This window comes from Aptenodytes patagonicus, chromosome 5, assembly GCF_965638725.1.
Source record: "Aptenodytes patagonicus chromosome 5, bAptPat1.pri.cur, whole genome shotgun sequence".
In the NCBI taxonomy this organism is placed as follows: Eukaryota; Metazoa; Chordata; class Aves; order Sphenisciformes; family Spheniscidae; genus Aptenodytes; species Aptenodytes patagonicus.
In genome coordinates, this window is record NC_134953.1 from 37,942,359 (window position 1) to 37,963,555 (window position 21,197).

Here is a 21,197-nt window from a genome sequence, read left to right on the forward strand (position 1 = left end):
TTCTGATCTAGGCCATACATTTGATTTGAAAAGTTGAAAGATCTTTAAATCACAGGTGTGATAGAAGTATTACTGAGTGGAGGTACTAAGGTTTGTGCTTTTCAGAAACTCCCAGTAGATGGTTGCAGTTACCCTTTCATCTGCAGGGAAAAGATGATCCTAAATATGTTGGCTTGCCTGTGAGAGAGACGTTTTGGTGGCTATAGATTTGGACAGCGCTGGTGCTTGACTTGTAATCCAGAGAAAATGCAGTAGCAGCTCGGTGGTGACATATTCCCTTTGTCACTCTGACAAAGTTCGAAAGTAAATATAGGATCATGTGTAAATCCTTCAGAAATCCTGATTAGCATAATCTCCCTTCTTGGAAAGTCAATATTATATAGGATTAGCAGATTAGTGTAAAGGAGTTTGAGGCTGAAACGTAGCTAATATCAAAATGAAAGTGGTGGTGTGATTTGTTTCTTTGCATTTGGTGAAATGAGCTGGCTTTTGTTTGGGGGTCTCAGATACAACGTCACCGTAGCAGTAGGTGGAGAGGGAGGGAGGCAGGGAGCGGAGGAGACTCAGTGAATGTTGTCCAGCTATAGGTAAACTTAGAGTTTCTCTCCATTGCCTTGGACTGTCATTGAGGGCTTATCCAGAGCATTTCTCAGACTTGTCAAGTGGGTAGCTTCTCAAGTGATATATATTTTTTAAAATAATAATAAAAAAAGACCTATTCCTGTACACAAGTACGGATGGCCTGTTGGTGTGAGAATGGGAAGGGAAATCAGATGTCTGCTTTGTCCCAGCACTACATCCGCTCTGTAAAGCTGATGTAAGATATAAAAGATATAAAAGATGATATAAAAGATATAAAACCACCAAAAGTTTAGTTAATGTTTTCCCCTCTCTCATTGATACTATCACATTGCAGGTGCACACTGAAGGTGCTGTAAATGTGATGGGTCATATCTATCTGAGAGGGGAATGCCAAAATAATTTTGATCTTGTTGTGTGTTTTTTAATGTCCTCCAGATGCCAGCCCCTTCCCTACTCAGCCTTACGCATTATCTGCACTCTGTGTCTGAGAGTCTCGTGCAGCCCAGGCACCTCTAGAGATAGTAAAAGCTGCGTGCTGTAAAGATAGAACAGATTTGGTAAGAAACCTGGTAAATACGGGTTCCTCCAGAAAACCCTTGCCACTGGCACAAGGAATTGGCTACAGGAAAATGGACAAAGGGCTCCAGGCTGGAGATCTCCTGCGCAGGAGTTGAAGATCCAAATGCTGGGGAACCTCAGCAAGCAGGAGCTTGCTGGAAGGAGTGAAAGAAGGTCCTTTCACCCTTGATCTTTCCTGACTGGTTATAAAAAAAACCCCAAAAAACCAAACCAAAACCAAACCAAAACCCAAAACCCCCCCAACCCCCAAATTCTTATTTTTATCTAGAAAAGCGTAAGTTAAAAACAAACAAAAAACAAACCAAAGCTATATTAAAAAAAAAAAAAAAAAGAGATGGGGAGAGACTGAGACTGTTTCACTAGCACTATATTTAAAGGCTGTTTGGAGAAGAGGGGGGAGATATGTGAAGGGTATGGCACATCAACAGTCAAAGCTTCCCCATAAATTTGTTATTGCATATCAGAACAACTTTAAAGTAAGTCATAATAGTGGGGAAAAGGGATGACAGCAATGCAAGATGTGATATATTAAAAGCAGTGAATTACAAGGACTATTCAAGGATGTAACTGAGTTAACTGGTTCATTTTTTTATTGTTCTGTAGGCAGGATAAAAGGGGAGGGAGGCAATGGTTGCTACCTTACTGTCATCCATTTTCTTTGGACTTGGAGATGAGATGTAGTTCCCAGCCCCAGCCTCAGGCATTTCAGAAATACCAGGGTTCAGTTCTCAAAACCACCAGTGTTATTAATTCAATTTACTTTTCCAGAGGGCTGTTTTTGTTGTTCTTAGGTTGCTGCTTGCTATTTGGATGTTCAGCTTGCCAAAGGTTTCTGTGTACCTGGGAAGTCCTTGTTCCTATAAGGCTGGCTTGGCCAGTGCCAAATCATACAGGGATGCTGGGCCATCTCTTTAGCTTTGGGACTGGGACCGCTGCCTGCGAGGCCATTGTAGAGGACTGTCCTCATCGTTGCAGGCTACGTCCCCTCCTGGGAGTGAAAAAAGGCTATCCTCTGCTGCCACAGAGAGTTGGAGAGCAAGGAGATGTGGAGGGGATGAGACCAATGGGGCTGAGTTTAGCACAGGCACTCCCTCAGCGGGGGGGAAAGGCACCTTATGGGGTGAGCTGAGATCCTGGGGCAGCAGCCATCTCTGGCTGCATGAAAGCATAAAGTAAGCACAGTTAGGATGCCAAGAGTGGTTATTGGAATGTAAGCAGTTAATGGAGCAGATTAGCTGGTGATGGACAACTTCGTCGTAGAGGGGAGCTCTCTGCAGGAGGAGAAAATGGATGGCGGAAGGGCACAGAGGGAAAGTCTGTGAGGGTCTGAGCAGGTAAACAAGGAAGATGCTTTCCCAGCAGGCATGTCCTGAATACTTCACAGCGGAAAGTTACGGACGCTGATTTGGGAGCTGCAGCTGATTCTGGAAACAAATGGGATAAATACTGGCATGAGAGGAAAAAAAAAAAAGTTGAAATGCCTGAAGGGCACATCTGCTGTGGCCAGCGATTCTGCAGGAAATGCACTGAAACCAGAGAGAGACGAGGAAGCTGGACATAAACATGGTTCCCAGTGAAGCCAAATGAAAGCCATGGGCCTGAGAAACGCCTGCGATAGCGTGCCGGGGATTTGGCTTTCTTTCCTTCGCTCTCCAATGAAGTAGCTGTGTTTAACGTGGGCCCGAGTCTGGCTGTGCTGAATGAATTGTAAAGGTGTTTTGCATTCTGAACTCAGGACTTCTGCTCTAGAGACTTTTCTGTTGCTTTCAAGTGTGTGTTTTCAGAGCAAGGGAGCAGCGCTGTAGGTCTAAAGCCCAGTCTGTTAGTCTGAAATTTGAATAATTGCATGGTCATTAAATTTTGCACAAAAAGGAATTGACTCTAAAAACAGCTGATATGTTATCACGATTAGAGCAATAGCAATGCCTTCTTTCATCACAATGAATTTACATTGTTAGAGAGCATAATTGACATTTTTTATTGAAAGATTAAGAAGAATTTGTTTACAGCTTGCAAACAAAGAGGTTTTAATTCAACAAACTGCAGCAGGAATAAGCAGTAAGTGGCATTTTCATCTGCTGGCCAGCTAGCGCTTTAGCTGCAGAATGCTGTGGATAGAGAAGTATGAAGGAATTTGCAGCTCAATATCTGCCCAGTAAAGCGTGTACCACGCTGGCAAATGCCAGAAAGCTGACAGGGAGAAACCTTGAGTGCAAAGAAACAAAGGGCCATAGTTAATATTAGCACCTTTTGGGAAGACGCTACGGTTTTTGGAGATCAGCTTCATGCCGCCTGTTGTGCAAAGGTCAAGGTATGGCATTTCTGAGGATGCTTTTGCCATGGAGCCCTCGGGATAACACCTGTCAACTCAACTGGGTGCTAAAGTAGGTATCTGGGTTATTTTTGTTTCTCTGGGTTTATTGCTTCATGGTCTAATAGACTCAGGAGCTAAGTGGTACTGGCATTTCAAAGTGGCATGTTGTGATTGGAAGGGGGTGCTGTGTAAGTGTTTGGAAAGCAGATCCAAATGAAGCACCATCATCACCCGACTGCAGAGAGGCTCTTTTGCTCTTTAAATGTATTTGGGATCCTGTTTGTGCTGGTGGTTGTGTCTTACTGTCCAGACTGCTCTCCAGATAAAGCCAAGGGTATGTGAAAAATTCAGTTTTATTTTTAAGCAAATTCCTCCTTTGCCGTTGGAAATAGTTTGGATTTATTGTCCCAGCTCTGGTCAGAGTTTAAGGAGTCCAAGTTGGACCCTGTTGTTCTGAATATGCAGTGCTGCAGAGAGAGGCAAAAATCCACTTAGGGTACTTGGGGTGCTGACAAAGCTCTGCAAGGAGGGTGCTTGTCCCACCACCCAGGAGAGCATCTGTTAAACCATGTACAGTGACGCTGCTGTGCGGGGGGAAGGAAGGCGTTGACCAGGCTGATACTGAAAAGCATGAGACCTCCTCACCTGTACCATATCTGCATCCCTGCAGCTTCATCCTGGCGACCTGAATTAGTAGCATATGATATTAAGAGCAGGTGACAAAACAGCTGAGGGTATTTTCTGGGTCTCAAACGCTGACTGATAGCCATAGACTGTTGTTGCCGTTACCTGTCCAAAACATGGTTATAGATAAAAGTTGTGATTAATACATTTGTTTGTATTGATGTCAAATGTCAGAGCAGACATATCTGTAACCCTGCTGGGAGACAAAGATGCCCTGAGCGAGACCACGGGTCTGTCGATGCTGGGTCAGGTCCCAGACGGGACTGGTGAACTCATGGCAGCTGTCAAAGGAGCTAGCAGGGGACGAGTTGTAGTGGCCTAAGATATCGGGGCTTTTGTGAGGATACTTTTGCTTTGCCAAAAATTATATCTTCCTCGGGGAAGGAAGGGCAAGACAAGCAGGATGGGGTTGTGTTGCTGCAGCAACCACTGCTGAAATCTGGGGCCAGAGCTGTCAACCAGGAAGCCCATAGAGCTGGGTTGCCCATTTAAAGCACTGAGATGACAAGAAAAACTTCTTGATTTAGACTTAAAAAAAAAAGTGATTCTCCATCACCCATCTCTTGTAGCTATGCTGTGAAGCCAGACTCTCAGATTTACTACCAGGAATGGGTCAGAGGGATGGAGAAACCTATTTAATTAAAATAAGAACTTTCTTTCTGACACATATGTGCATTTTTGAAAACTGTTTATTCCCCCTCTACTTTTTTTGTATGTGAAAATCTGAGAATGAAAATAGGGGTCCAGAATCTCTTCTAGGTTTGTATTTGACCTGGTGAGGCAGGTTGACTGTGTCCGGCAGCCTGACGCCCAACCAGCCCACTCTGTCTCCTCATCAGGACAGGGGAGAAAATAGGAGGAAGAAGCTCATTGGTGGACATAAGGATGGGAGATGGCTCACCGATCACTGTCACGGGCAAAACTGACTCCATTTGGGGAAAATCAATTAAAATAGATTTGGATGGTGAGAAACAAAGACAAAATTAAAACAACACCTTCCCCAGTGTAGAAGGGTTATCAGTGTGCACCAGTATCCACCAGTATGGATACCTGCCCCACCGCAGACTCCCCAGGGGCTGCATGGGAGTACAGCTCAGGGCAGCTCCCACCTCTCCTCACAGAGACCCCTCAGTCCCACTGCTGCCCCTGGGCATGGGCACCTGGAAAGACCCAAGAGAGCCAGAGTGGCTTGAGGGAACAAATGTTGGGGTGGGGAGAGAGGAGGACCCCAAACAGGCCACGTAGATGCCCTGGGACCTTGCTGGGGCTGGCCTCGTTGGGTTTCTGATCCAACCCTAATATATTTTGTGACGACAGCTTGTAAAATTGCAGAAGCCAAAATTTTGCTTGGAGGTGCCTCCAGTCTCTTGAGACAGATTTGGACTTTGGCCAAAAAAAAGTATCGCCAAATTATCACAGAGCAGCTCAAAATCTGCAGTTGCTCCTGGACGATGCTCAGCTGCAAGTCCAGCATCTGTGACCGTCTTCCTGCACTGATTTTTAACGTTAATATTTTGTATTTTCAAGGCTTGGTGGGTTCTTCTAATTAGGATAACAAACTGTTAACAGGACTCAGGTGTTTTATCGCACAACATTTGCTTGCTAAGCCCTCCTTCCCTGTGTGTGGCAGGAATCCCATGGCAAGGGCCAGTGCTTTGTCAACACGTTCCCCATGTCCACCATTATTCTGGGTCACACTTGTGGTCCTTAGCCCATATGCACCCAATTTCCCCTCTCTCTTGGGGTGATGCTAACTGTGGGTCTGCATCTGCTGTATCCCAGCCGCTGGATGGGTTTTTAAGAGAGCACCTGTCCGTGGGGTGCATGGTTTCCAAAGGCATCCTGAGGTTGGGGAGGAGATGTGGAAACCTACAGTACTGCCTCCTTTCTTGTTGACAGCCCCCTGTGATGACAATGTGACATGGCAAGAGGCGCTCCTGCTATGGCCACGCGGAAGGAGCCGAACGCCCTGGATGTGCCTGGCTACTGCTGCTCCCTGTTGTGCAAAGTAAGTACCTGCTTTGCATCCCGTCTGGGCTAAAGGGTGGGCGTCGTTAACTTAGTACTGGGGAGAGCTCCGTATCATGAGGATATTAACCTGGCCTGGGAGGAGAGTCTCTTACACTGGGTCTTGCTGGAAAAGGAGCATGAACCTAAAGCCTCTGCAATGAATGCCTGCACTACTGTGGGTTTGGGACTCGTGATGCAAACTGATTTTTGCTAGCATCAAATGCTGGATCAAGGAGAAAAGCGTATACTTAGTGGAAACTGGCCTCAGCCTGTGTTGAGAGGTATTGCCTTGTTTTGATCTGGTTGTTAGTGGATAGCCAAAAGAGAGGGGTAGGTCCCGTTCTCTGTGCTGAAAGTACAAGCTCCTCATTACTGTTTTACTGCTTGTGTAGAAAAGTCGCACTGTAGTTAAAAGGCACCGATTTGGACTGTGTCATTAAAACCTTCTTGGGATAGTGCATGCTAGTGCACAGAAACCAGCTGTTTGCCAGGGGTTAACTGCTTTTTGCAAGGATGAAGGATTGACTTTGTTTTTGTAAGTCTTCCCACACAGTGGGTGTTTTCGAGCTAAACTTTGACGAACGAACTCTATGATCTGTGAGGAGCTGAAAGCAGATTTAGGAAAGCTGTCTCTATATAGTACAATAAATTAGGTTATATTTTCCTTCATTTAAGTAATTGTAACTGCCTCATCACTTAAGTGAATTGCTGGTTATGCAGACATCCTTTAGCTGGTATTGAACTGCCTCTTCTCAAGATAAAAGATTTGAATCGAACAACTGCAAATATTTTAAACTTATCCCTTGACTTCTGAAATTTCAAACCACTTTGCACTCTATATTTTGCCCTTTTTTCAGTGTAATTTCTTTTCACGTTTTTTACTAGCATTGGAGATTTAGTAGAGTATCAGAAATCTGCGTTGGTGCTCATTTCAGTTTGCTGGAGTCAAGAGATGTTTTATGAAATGAAACAAATGCTTCACCTCCTGGTCAGGAAAGGCAACTCATTGACATTAGATTCATCACCATACCACCGCCGCCTTTCTATTGCCTTATAAACTGAGTTTGTTGATATGCTTCTGTGTGCATATAAATATATATGTGTGTGTGTGTGTATGGTCTGCTTTATATGTATATGATCTGCAATAATGACTTACTACCAATGCACTAGAAAAAGTGGTTGCTTGATGCAGCAGTTCTCACCTCAATGGAAAAAATGTTAAACTAATGCAGGACCCCAAGTTGAGTCAGAAAACTGGGATGGTTATTGCTTTCCTTTGCAGAGATGTAAAATAGGTTGTAATTCTGGCACTGAGGAGAGAGGAGTTGCTGTGGTGAGTACCCAGGAGAGGAGGGGAAAGAAGAAAGAGATGAGTTTGGATGGATTACTTTTATGTGTAAGGGAAGAGCGGAGTGAGTGGACTTGCATGCAAGGTGCCCAGGGATGTGAGCAGCCTGGATCTATGTTGGGAAAACACAGTGGGTTGGAAAACCTGTTGACTTAATTCATTGTAACTCGCATTAATATACGACCCAGCACCTTGCATGGACAGGAATGCATTGTATTCTGTGTTGGCTGCTTACTTTTAACCTGACATTGCTTTAACCACACACTTCCTTGGCTGGGATCAATGAGTAACAGCAGCATGGCTGTTGGCAATGTGGGTGGACAGGGGCTTCTGCCTGCACTCCCTAAGGGCTATCACTGAACCAGATGTGTTGTCATGGCTGGGGACTCTTCTCTGGGCGGGGGTGGGAGATGCTTGTAATCATCCACAAAGCATTTTAGCACAACAGTGACTTCACTTTCTCTGCTAGGGAATTAAAGCTTTTGGGGAAACAGTTTCCTGGTTTATCTATCAGTCCCACAGCGAAAGGGGCTGTCTCTTCCAGTTAGTTGCCATGCCGCTTTTGGGGATGCCTGCAGCACAAGGGAGATGGTGCTGTGAGAAAGGTGCCCCTTTGCCATAGCTGCTGCATGTTGGAGCTGTTGGGTGCACTGCTATGGGGAAGAAATCCATCATGAGACAGTATTTGGGGTTTCAAGTTGCTTTTAAACATAAAATACCAGAGAATAGGCTCCTCTCCATACAGTAGGGAAACACTTCTCCTCATCCCACTTCACCTCTAGCCAGCAGGGGAGGCTTGGACACAAACAGTACTGCTCATCCTCCCTGCAAGTCATGACCCTTCAGCTGTGCTGCCTTTAGTGCCTGCTCATGTGCATTGGGTTTTTTTCTCTCTTGAAACACTGCACAAGAAACCACTAAAGAACTTAGAATTTTTAACAACTTCCTCAGCTGCATAGAGTAGCTCTGCTGTGCAGCGCAGGAGCTAGAGGTTAAGTTTTGTGGTGGTGTGACTCCTGGGAGGTCTTTCCTCTTTTCCCAACGTATGTGAGGCTTTGGGTAGAGAAGTCCTTTGCAGTGTAGCTCGTGCAGCCCATAGCTTTTGGAAATATCAATTAACTAAAGATGAAGTAATCGGTTTTGCCCCCAATTTAATGAAGCTTGCCATCACTAAGAGGTTTAAAAAGAAATAGTCAGCCAGGCCTTCCAAATAGTGGGGCTTTATTGTAAGCCATGTGTTTTGGGCATGTGCTTATCTGCTTTCTGGTTTGCACCTCTTGGTTTTGTGGGGGTCATGTTCTCTGCATCCCTCTGATGCTGAAGAACAGCAACCACTTTAAAGAAATAAAAGCAAACATAGCTGCCTGATGCTCAGACATGGGGAGCTGAGACACGGAGCATCTCCATCTGCCCCAGGAGTCTCTGTTCCTGTGTGAACTAGTAGACAACGCTCCTCCTTTGCTGGAGTTGCTTCCTTCTCCATTCTCCTCTCATTATGGCCATGGTCTAGACTTGGCTGTTTGTGGTCCTTAGTTGTGTAGTACACAGCTCACAGGAATACTGCCCTGTCTTTGGAGGTCACTGGGATTTAAGTCTTGAAAGCCATAGCCCTGCATAGTGTCATTTGGCCCTCAAATGCTCAGCTCAGTGAATGGTGCTAAACTCCTTCCAAAGGGACTTTATTAAAAAGTATCTCACCCTCTCCCTAGAGCAACTTGAACAAAACAGGGCAGAATCCCTTGTTAGCCTTTGTGCCTAAAACACAGCTGGGTATTGCGGCAACCCTCTTGAGAGGCAGAAGACGAACTATGTGGGATGATTTCTCACGTTATCCCAAACATCGCGCGGACTCTGCACCCTGTCCCCTCCCTGGGGGACTCGATGAAGACAGCGTCGGGGCTGGGCACAGACCTGTGTGTGCTATGCCCCTGTCAGCTGCTGCGGCATGTGATGGCAGTGGCGTGTGTATGGCGGTGATGCTGCCTGACAGCCTGTATGCATGGCCAGGCACAGAAAACGGTGTTAGCTTTTTAAATTAAATTATTTGAATTTAATTATAAATTATAATTTTGATAATATATGAAATATATTTTTGTATATCACATGTATAAAATAAATATAAAACTAAATTATAAATTGAAAAGAAAAACCAGCTGTTAGCCAGCCATTAGTACTGGCAGTCCTCGGCCTTTTTCACCGGAGGGCTGGAGAGGGAGGTTTTGCTTTCCTGGGGCCAGAGGTGGCCATCCTCTCTCTGACCACTCTTGCCAGAGCAGGGCCCGGCAGTCTCACACAGTCCCCGGCTTCAAGCCCTGCCAGTGTCTGGGTGCAGGCAAAACCCGCGTCACTTTCTTGGCGGTGGTGGTTATCTCGGTGAAATGCACTGAGCCTGTCCTGGCCCTTCGTTATCCCGTGCCTGGCTCCATGTTTCCCAGGGGAAGCACTCATCTTTTGGAAACATGCTCCTGGTGTGCTGTACCAGGAGCTTAAAAACCACTTTATAAGTGCATGCTGCTCCATCTGCATGTGGCATGGCCTTTCCTGTGCATGGAACGAGCCCCCTCGAGGCGTTCCTACCTAATCTTGTTTCTTAAGGGGAAACATGAGATAAAGCATAGTGGCTGGCTATGGGGTAGTGCCTGCTTGCTGTGCCTCCTGGCAAGGTGAAATTGCGTAATGCATTTACCCTTGTTCGGCTGAATTGCTTCTCAAATCGATATCTCTGCTGCTTTTAGATCTTCTTAGTAGCTCTGCACCAAGCTCGGCACAAATGAACGATGATTTCTTCTGCGCATACACATAGTTTCCTACACTGGAACAGGAGCTTCAAAGGCTACTTAAAAATTCCCTTGTTAGTCAGAGGTGCTGTTGTGAACTGGGAACTTACTGTTTCTTAGAGACGGTGCTTTCTTTCACTTTGCTTTAAGTATTGTGAAAGGAAAATGCAATGTGGGGAAAAGTGGATCGATCATTTCCCAGACACTTAAAAAAAGAACAACAAACACAACTACAACTTCATTGTTTCCTTGCAAAAGTAGAAAGCATCTGGCAACTGTGTACATCAAAACTATGTGATGGACATGATTAAAAACAAAATCCCCTCATTGTATAGGAGTCAAATCTGAATGCAGACTTATATAGAGCAGTAAACATTTAATGAAGAAATAGGCAAAGCAGGAAAAAACCCCCACACCCAGGAGACCTGATGCACTGAATTACTTGTTGAAACACTTCAGTACAGTTAAACCTGGACAATAAGATTAGAGCACAATCAAAATAGCTGCAAGTCATCGGGTGTCATGTTCAGCCTCCAGTAATTTTTCTTAAAGGATGGTGGCTTTCAAAATAGCCTGCTGGATGCCTGGCAGTGTACATTAGGTGCTGGTAATTAATTGGCTGCTGAATTGATCCCTTCCAGTACAGCAGAAGGGAAAACCCAGGGCTAGATGGTAAGGAGGTATGAGAGACTCGCAGAGGTGGAGGTGAAGAGCTGGTTGGTCATGCCGGGCAGTCTGTGCACAGCTCCTCCCGGGCCCTGCAAAAATAACACCTGTGTGCTCACTGCTGGCCTGGCAATGCAAAGAGGGCTTGCAAATGGTTTGGGTGTCCGTAGGGATATTTAGCTGCCCTCCTCTATGGTAGGAGGAAAGCTCATTCATCCCAGTGCTGGTTGCAGCATCAAAGCTGGTCATGCGCTCTTACTTATACTTGCAAGGAGCAGTTTAAAAATACTAAATGTTTAAACACTGCAGCTGCTTTGCCTTGGATGGACTGTTACTTTTTATCTAACGGCTTTTAGGTTGTAGAGTTCATTTTTTCCTGAATGCCATGCTCAGCAACTGAAGACAAACGAAATTATTTGCAATACTCGTTTAACTATCCCTTAATTGCTTTCGACTTTGTCACATGAACCACCTCCTGCTTAAGTGCATACTTTATTCTTTAATTTATTCGGGGGTTTGTAATGTGTGTGGGTTTTATTTTCATTGCACAGAACCAAGAGGGCTTCAGAGTAGTGATGTTTTGAACTTCTTGCTTTTTGTAGCTTAAAGGAAACCTGAGGCAGTTTTTTCTGGTGAGTTTTGAAATACGCTGTAATACAAATGGTCAGTGGAGCCAAAAGCCACCTTAATGATCTGTGACATTTTCAATTCACTTCTAAGTCACAATTTTGGCAGATGAAGAAAACAAACTTGTCCTCCTCTTGCACATCCTTAAGACAGGTGTCGTGTTAAAGAGAAGACTATTCTTACTCATAACGATTTTGAATATTTTGGGCTTCCCAACTCTTACCTGGCTGATTCAAATTCCTTGAGAGCCAGAGGGGATGGTTTGAATTACTTTCGTTTGGTGAAAGTTTAGTTGAAAACAACTTGAGCTTGTGTCCAAGTTTTTTAACTGAGTGAGTAAGCATTCCTGCAGCAAGGTAACTGAGGTGAGTATTGAGTATTTAGGTGGTGTTTAGGTATCTGAGCTGGAGGGGATAGAGAGTAGGGCTTGTAAACCTTGTGTAGAGGCAGCTCTGAACACAGAGCCTGCGGGAATTGAGCAGTGCCAGGCTGTGTTCGTACAGCAACAAAAGGCAAATATAAATGCACATGTGCAGAAAGTGACTTTTTGCTTCTACAAAGCAAAATCAAAGATCTGGGCTGCTGCAAGGCTGCTTTTCGGTGAGGACATCTCCTGCAGCCAGGACTCCATTGGCCACGCTGGGGAAGCAGGAACAGGGATTTTTTTTTGGCGTGGGGTGAAAGGTCTGCCGTCTCCTGGGAGCGGTGCCTGATGGCATGGGGGTATCTTGGTATCCCGGTTAAACTTGGGAGCCTCAGGGTTTGTGCTTGTTAATGGCAAGGGGTTTGGTGACATATTTCCAGTAGGAGAACTGTGAATGTCAGTGCGGGGGTTTTGGCCTTCTCCAGAATAACTTAGCCGACTTCAGCTGCTGTGTTCGATAGAGATGAATTCAGGCTGGAGCAAATGTAGAAAAAGGCTGTTAAACCAGCCTGGGCTTTTCAGGGAAAGGAGACCAAAAAAGAGCTAGGTCTGTCTTCCCTAGTGAAGCAAAAGCTGAGGACGTATATGGTTACTTTCCTCTGTATTTATAGAAAGTGAACACCCAAGAGTGAGGAGAGAAATTTCAGCTGAAAGACAAGGTTTAGCAGGTGACAGATGGATCAAAAACAGGAGCGAGCCTGGGCTGGGAATTAAAGATAGTTTCTAACCGGCAGAAGAGGATGAGTGTGGCTGAACAGTGAATTACATCTGAGTGAGAGCTTGGTCAGCCTGTGTAAGGGATTGGGTGACGTTGCTGGACGCTGTCAGGATGATGCTGCTCAGCCCCATGTTTCTGTGCCACCCACGAGCTCCAACTGCGCCTGGTCGCAGGGCGATGCTGCTGCACCTGCAGCGAGGCAGCCTGCCTGCGCCGGGGAGCGCAGGCATGTTTGCTCATTAGCTTGCCAAACAAACAAGCAGGAGTAACACATGCAGATCAGTGAAACGCTTGATGAAAATCTCACTGAGAATGAGCTTAAAGCTAATGTGGTGAGCTGGAGAAGGAAATCCTGCCCACCCGGCCTACAGCGACTAGGGCAGTCTAAAGGAGGATGTGTCTGCCAAAGCAGCTCGTGATTTTGGCCAGTGCAACCATTTAATTAAAGTAGCACTGAAAAGGAAGCCGGAAACTCAGGAAACAGGTTTTTAATCACTTGGACTTTGGTAGACAATCTCTATGCAAATCACACCTCCAGCATTACTGCTTGTTTGCATGGGTCTGTGTTCCTGTCCCTGTGGACGGACAGGGTGCAGGTAAAAACCTTGTGGGCTTCTGACACGTGTCACCTTGGCATCTGCGTTTGGCCTTCGGCTTTCGGAGGGGCATTGCGTCGCTTTGCTTACGTGGATGTGGGGCCCTCAGAGGCTTCACAGTGGTGGATGCCTCCTTGGGGTGCTGGGGAATGCACCCCAACATGGCAAAAACATGGGCAGCACACGTGGGGAGGAGAGGTCCTGTCCATCAGTGTATTTGATGTGGGGATTTTGCTGATGGAATATGAATGTAGGAGCCCCAAAAATACAACAGTTGAAGCAATTATCTGCCTTTCAGGGTGCCCCTGCAGGTCTCCCAGCAGCTCAGCCTACAGCCCAGGGGGTCCAGGCTGGCTCCTGCTCGCTCTGGAGGAGGCATCGCACCTGGGCAGGGGATGCTCGGTGTTAGTGGAGGTTCCTGCAGTTTTCCTATTTTCTCAAAGATTTCTCAGCGCAGAGGCTCTTCTGAAAACACCTTTGGTTTAAGTTTTTTTGGGTTTTTTTTCAGTTTGCTCTTCCCGTACCACAGTAGCGTTCAAGGAGTGGCGGAAAGCCTCCAGCAGTCTGTCTCCAAGGCTGCTGTATAAAGACCCTTTGGAGTACGGCAGGGCATTGCCGTCCTCCTCCTCCCCGCTCTGCCTGCCAGAAATAGCACCGAGAAGGCTTCGGGCCGCGCCGCCGCCACGTCCCCGCCCGGCTGTGGGAGCGGGGCCGCGGGCGGGGCCGGGGCGGCCCCGAGGAGGAGGAAGGGGAGGCGCTGCGGCGGCGGCGCGGCCATCCCCGGGCGCCGCATCGCTGCGTGCGCGGAGCCGCCCGCTGCAGCCGGCAGGATGATCGCCGCCCAGCTCCTGGCCTACTACTTCACGGAGCTGAAGGAGGATCAGGTCAAAAAGGTAGACTGAAATCCCGCGGCGGAGGGCTGCGCCCCCCGCCCCCAGGCCAGATCGCTTTTTAAATTTTTTTTCCTGTTGGTTTTGTTGCTTTGTCCCCATAGCGACCCTGCTGTGGGAGAAAGGGGAATAAACCCGTTTTTAAGGCCAGCCAAACGGTCCCCCAGAGCATCCCCGGTGGAGAGCAGAGCCGGGTTTCGGTGTGGAGGCTGCCGGGCGTGGGTGATGCACACCGGCTCACTGCCGGTCAGGCCACGGAAACCCAACTTGGCAATTGGGGCCACACCGTGGGGCTTTGGCGATGAGGGTCGTGGTGATGGTGATTATCCTTTCAGGCTTTTCGTAGGCACCAGCATCCCTGAAGAGGGAACTTCCCCTTCTTCCCCAGGGTGCCTGTGGGCATCTGTCACTCCAGCACGGGGGTGACGAAGAGCAGGTAGTTTTTGAATTATGTGTCACTGCAGCTTCTGAATTTACAGGAAGTGGTTGTCAGTTGTGCTTAAAAAGAAGAAGTATTTCTATGGGCTTCTTTTCTTTTCCTTTAGCATTAGGTGACTGCTGCTGTATGGTTGGTATAGCCCTGGGATTTAGCACTGCCACAAGGAAATAGGTGCAGAGCACAGGATAAATAAAAACATGGCAGTTAGGTCCTGGCTGAGCATATTGCAGAGCTGTAGGGAGCAGAGAGCCTGGGGCTAGGGATGCGGGGACACAAATTGGGAAAATAATTGCAAATATCGCCGGGCTGACATCAGGAAGCAGAGGCTTTCCCTCTGCCACCTCCTCTGGTGGTGCTGTGTGACCCACCTAGGCGCATGGCTGAGCGCCTGCTGAAAGCATCCCTAAAATATTTTGGGGAAGCCTCAGTGACAGCGTTAGCAGGGCTGATCTGTAGTGGTCTCGGGACTTGTTCCAGCAGGAAGAGAGAACCTCTTCCCTTTGGGCTTCTGGCTGTGCCCGGGGAGACCTCCGCTCCTGTGTGTGGGTGACCCATCCTGCCCCGCTCAAGACATGCTCACCCGTGCCCACTCCTCTGACGGATAAAACCTGAGACAGCACCCCATATTTTCCACATCTTCCGTGGTTTAGGACTTTGCTTTTCCGCCCAGCAATTCTCGCGAGGAGCTGAAGGCTGCGCACAGCCTGCAGCTCTCTGCATCTTCTTGCCCAATGTACGTGGCTCTTCCTTTTCCCCAGGCCCCTTGTTTTCCTTTTCCCGGAGGATTTGTAAGTGCTCCTGCTGGCGCCAGGCATGCATGCCTGGGTTAAGGCCTTCTCTGTCTCGCTGTGCCTGTTATATTTAGAAACCCAAGATAAGTGCGAGGGTGCACGCTGGCCAAGGAGCAGCAGAAGGGCTGCGTGGGGAAGGCGCGATGGGAGCATGCAAGCACGGGGGAAACTGTGTGGTGTTCTGGGGGTTTTTTTATTGCAGGCTGGTTTGGCACCATGAGGCTGCTATTGTCTGATGGCATGGGAAATCGTTTGGCCAGGGAACTGTAAAGCTTTCTTATGGATCAATCTGGTTTTGCCTGAAAAATAAAATAAAATAAAATCCCATAAAAAAAAAAAAAAGCAGGCTACTGGTTTTGGAGGATGTAAGACATCTTTTCCTGTTTATATCCTTTTGGAACGGATATTGAGTCCCCTCACTTTTGGCTGTCCTGTAGGGAGGATTTCTGCGGCAGTCAGAGGCTCTGCCCCACTGCTCTGCTGCCCCACAGCTGCTGGGAGCCGGTGGGCTCCGCTCCCTGGTACCCCGTGGGGCAAAGGGGTTTGTGCTCCACCTCAGCGTGCTGCTTACGGGAATACGTGCCTGCATGGCTTCATTTCAGGTCCCTCCCTCTTCTCTCTGCTTCCGGAAGAGCAGCACTTGCTGCTGGTATGTGCTTGCGGCCGGGGGCTGCCGACCAAGGCGTTGCCCCCGCTCGCCACTCTGCCCCGCGGGGCTCCCTGCCGCGGCAGCTGCTCCTCTGCCTCGCTGGTCCATGGCAGCGATCGGCTCAGCATTTGGTGGCACAGGTGGCAGGTCACCTTGAGGACACTGCTGTGGGTCACAGGAGGGCTGTGAAAGGATTAAAAGTACTGGCGAGGTGAATTTGGGAATGGATTTGTTACAGGGGTCTGCTGCTCCGAGGCTGAATGCCCTTCTTCCCTTGTGACCCCATTTCCTCCTTTTTTGGGGTTCCCATCCCTGCGTGGCACTAATGCTTAGCGCTGCCTTTCTATGGTGGGATCCCTGCTGAGGGGCATAGGTGGGGCTGGTGGTTTCAGGCCCTCAGGATACCCTGGGTCTAAGAACTAGTGTGTGCTGCTTCTATACTGGTTTTGCTGGATTTTAGACACTCCCTTAAGTTTCAGAGTAATTTTTTTCCACTTTGCAGTTTCTGGAACGTTTTTCAAGATGAGTCGTGGCGAGAGGGAGGAATAGGCAGGGTGGATGTGTAGTGTCGAAGATGTGGGTGGTTCATCATGCGTTGGCAGCCCCATGGCCCAGCAGCCCCTGCAAGGGGGCATTTTCCCATGAAACCATAGGTACATGCACTTGCACGTGACCCTACTGTGCAGGAGCAAGCTGGTGATGTATGATGCCCTGTACCATACAAATGGGCTTGTGGTTTTACTCCAAGCAGGATAAATTATCCAGATGTTTTTGAAAACCTCTGCTCCCTGCACATTTGTCAACCTCCAGGGGCAGCAGCTTGAGCTCAGCATCCTCGCTGTGACAGAGGACTTTGCACAGCCCAAACCGAGGCCTCGATTTCTCCAAAAGGCTGACTTCCATCCTCAGAAGTGTGGGCACCACAGAGCATCCCTGGCATCTGTGCCGCTGGCCTGTGCACAGGGAAGCTTTTGTAAAACTGCCTTTGAGTACCTTTGTTTCAAAGGTACCTGTTGGTACAGGTTTGTACCTGCAGTAGCTGGCCCCATCAAAGGGAGCCTCTACGTGTTGCTGGTTTTTGTCTGTCGGGGGAACAATACTTTTTTGTTGAATTATCCGAGGAGAGAAGAAAAAAAATCTTGCAATCCAAGAGTGACATTTAAATGACATTTAACCTTGAAAAGAATGTGTTGGAATGGGGTGTAAAATGTAGTGATTGGCATAAAAAAAAGCCCTGTAGCAGTGACCTGCCAGTATAAAGGTGTTTTAGGAACCAATCTGATAGATCATAAGTAAGCACAAACAGTTTCAGGATGTCTACTTGTTTTAACATGCCTTGGCTCCTGATGAATCTTCCTGATGCTGAAAGGAGTATGGAGTATGACTAGCTCTACAGAAAAATGTTTACATGCTGAAGAGTTTTGGTGCAAAGGCTGTGTCAGTAAAATAGATGCTAATGATTTCTGAAATTGTTGTGGGAGCGCTCTGTTCTTGGATACCATTGACTGTTGTCAGTGAATGAGGCATGCATTTAAGAATGTGCTGCCCTTAGTGCTGCCTGTTTCGTTATGCACTTATAATTATTCACAGCTTCCCGTGGAGGCTGCTGAAATGGCTGGATTTTCAGAAACTTCTTTTCCCCAAGTACAAAAAGTGTCTTTCCTATGTGACCAAGAACAATTACGTGCATATGGCTGTTGTTTTGTTTTGTTTTGTTTTGTTTTGTTTTTTAAGAAAAATAAAAAAAAAAGTGATTGTGCTCTTGGAGGGGTCCCATAGTGGCACTCTGGGAAGATGCCCTTCCTGGGGGGGGGTGGGTCTGAGGTGGAGCTAAATAAAGGAGCGTTTTCTGCTCCTTGCCCACACAACTGCCTGCCTGAAATTGCTCCTACTCTCCACCATCTCCCAGGAAGGGCTGGCACCCGTCTCCCACGCCACGTGGAGCCTCAGCGGGGCTGTGTGTCCTGCCGGCAGCTCCCGTCTCTGTCCCTGCTGGCCCCTCCACTGCTTCCCTTCAGATAAGGCTGAGATTTGCTTTCTGATCGGCTTTTATTGCAGGCAGAGCAGGGAGTTTATTAAACCTCCATCCCATAATCCAGCCTCCAGCTTCCCCCTCCCCCCAGTTATTTATGGTCATTTGCTGAGGGTTTTCCCTCGGAGGGCTGCCGTCCCTCGGAGGGCTGCCTGTGCTGCCAGCGCAGGAGAGCAGCGCTTTTTCCCTTGCAGCTGCGCTGCCAGAATGACTAACCCTTTTCCTGCCTGGGAAGAAAATCTGCTTTTTTTTTTTTTTTTAGTTTTGGAAACTATAACACACAGGAGTGATTTTGTTTCAAAATGAGGTTTAGTCCATATCTCCCCCCCCCTCCCCACCCCGTGAGTCTTGGCGGTGAAGATGGCCTCGATGCGATGCAACGTGATGCAACGCGAGGCGATGAGGGTCCAGCCCAATTATGTAAGGGTGCTGACGGCGCTCATTGGTTTTTCACAGGAGGAAAAAGAGCCCTCCCTCCCGTTTTCCCTTGCTGCTGAGGGTAGCATAGGAGCAGAGGTGGGGAGAAAGGGCTTGCCTGGTCCTGACCACGCAAACCCCAAAACCTGCATTTACCATAGGGCTTTTGGAGGGGAGGGCGGGAATCCTTCAGCCCTGTTTTTGGGAGGAGGATGCAGCAGTGGGGCTTTGTAGAGGGGTATTTTAATTGCACAGTGACGTCTGACTGTGTGAATGATGTGTTAGTGTAGCTTTCACTGGGAGATTTGGGGAATCGGGCCTCTGAGTGGCAGCGTGGGCTGCTGAAAGCTCAGCCTTAAAAGAGTCGTCGTTCCCCCCCCCCCCCCCCCCCCCCGCCCTTTAAAAGGGAATAACCTCATGCTCTGACATCATGGCTTGACAGTCTCTGCTAAAAAAAAACCTATGGCAGGGTTTGCTGCAGAGGAGAGACCTTCCTGCCCAGCCCGACACCAGCCTCTGCGTCCGTCCCCACACCATTTGGGGCTGCAGAGACGGTGCTTCCCATCCAGGTTTTTGTTCTTGGAGTAAAATCACACCAGTGGCTGGCTGTGGTTGTCGCTGCGACAGGGCTGTCAGCCCATCGGTGCGGCACAGGACACAGCTGGGATGTGGGGATGCTGCCCTGGGGTCTCACATTTGTCCTCTACAACGGAGAACTTGGGCTCAGCTCTTCTGCTCTTCAGCTATATGCCTGCACCGTCACTTCACTGGTTCATGGAGCAAACACATGGTGTCATTTTGTTGCACTGCAACTTCCCCTTAGCATCTATTTGATGACTGTTTTGCTCTTCCTTTGCGAGCGATGGCACTGAACACTTCGCAGCTTGTGCAGCCTCTGGCTGTGGCCCCGTGGTTCAGGCTTGCCTGGCCCCCACCCCAGCCCTGCAGTTCAGGATCAGACCGGGTAGCTGTGCCCAGCAGCGCTGTCCATCCATGCCTTCCTCCCTTGGCTCTGTAAATGCTTGGTCACCGTGGAAGGGCGTCTGGCTCGGGGAGATATGCTATCTTTGGTGCAGACCTTGACTACATGCGTACAGAAGTACTTTCTGCGGGAGCAATTAAATTGGCGCTGGTTTTACGGTCAGTTTAGGGTTTAATTACGCTTTGATGGTCTGCATTTCCTTTGCGAATGGTGTTATTCATCGCTTCCTATGTCAAAGTCCCCGGTATATGGAGCACTTGCATACAGACATTTCACATGGGATGTTTTATTGTGGCATTGGTCCTGTTAGGACATAATGCCAGCTGAGAGATGAGTTGCTCTCAAAGCTTCCAGAGCAGCAAAGGAGACACAGGTGGCCTTGGCACAGATATGGCCTGGGGTTTAAAATGAGGTGGCTTTTCCAGTTTTGCTGAGGACAGAAAACATGGCCGGGTTTTATTTTCTTGGTCCTGCTAAGTTGGAAGCAAAAGTGATCCCAAAGGTGTGGCTTTGGTCTGAGCTGTTTGCAGAACCAAATTTCCAAGGCAGATAATGAAACAAGGCAAGAATAGACTGGCAGCTGAGGTAAAAGGGGTGGGACGTGCATTTAGCAAGAACCCCCCAAGGCCAAGTTGTATTTTTGAGGCATCAAAGCATCTCTCACTCTTCCTGATGCTTAAGATGGGTGTAATATTATGGAAAGCAATATTATTGCAAAACTGGAACCGCCTCCTTTTTCCAGGGAGGTAAAGAAAGTTCCTGTCTTGGGAAGCCACAAGGGAGAAGTCAACAACTTTTAATTTGATGTTTTATCTTGAGGAGGAAGATGCTACCTGCCCACAGCCAAGCTCTGCCTCTTCTGATCCTCTGGCTGTGATAGCTTTGGAGTGGGATAGGGAAAATGGTCTGCTACACAGAAATCATTTCTCAGCCTGGGACTTAGCCCTGAAACCACTATGGCAAGTCCTTCACAGTGAAAGGCTTTAAATACAAGGCACCTCTGTGGACTGCAGTGACACCCACATCACCCCAGCTGGCACATGGTGCCAAAAGAGGGATTTTTAGCTTCAGCTGTTCAGCTCACAGACAGTCAGGAGAGCTGAGAAGTGGGGCGAGGGCTGGAGATAGTGGTGCGAGGCTGTGGGCGAACTGTTTTGTGTGGAAAAGAGGAAGCAGAGTGATGTGGGACTGGGTCTTGCCTTGGGAAGGCAGTAGGATGGGGTGGGCTTCAGCTCACATAGGTCCTAACACTTGCAAATTTTCCTTGATTTTGAATCAAAAGACAAGGCATGAAGTGTGTGGATGTGTTGTCAGCTTGGCCAGAGCCCTGGGGCCAAGCTGGGGCTATACGCTGTTCTTTCAATTAAAGGGAGGTATAGCCCTGCTCGGGCACCTCAGGGCAGTCCTTCACTCCATGGTGGTGTTTGTCTTTTTCCCCAGATTGATAAATACCTTTACGCCATGCGGCTGTCTGACGAAACGCTGATAGACATTATGGCTCGCTTCCGGAGAGAGATGAAGAACGGCCTCTCCAGAGATTTTAACCCAACGGCTGCAGTGAAGATGCTTCCGACATTTGTGAGGTCCATTCCTGATGGTTCAGGTAAGGAGCTGAGTATTTGTTTTCCATATTAAACATGGTGTGCTTCATGCAAAACCTCTTAGAAATATA

At 48.0% G+C, this 21,197-nt stretch overlaps 1 protein-coding gene across 1 annotated transcript in view; it reads left to right on the forward strand.

The window, feature by feature from the left end:
- Nucleotides 1-14,091: 14,091 nt before the first annotated feature.
- HK1 (hexokinase 1) overlaps nucleotides 14,092-21,197 on the forward strand; it is a 42,538-nt gene continuing 35,432 nt past the window's right edge. The window contains exons 1-2 of the mRNA XM_076339401.1: nucleotides 14,092-14,218; nucleotides 20,966-21,128. Coding sequence (XP_076195516.1) covers nucleotides 14,156-14,218; nucleotides 20,966-21,128 — 226 coding nt within the window. The 5' untranslated portion in view covers nucleotides 14,092-14,155. The remainder of the gene's footprint in view (nucleotides 14,219-20,965; nucleotides 21,129-21,197) is intronic.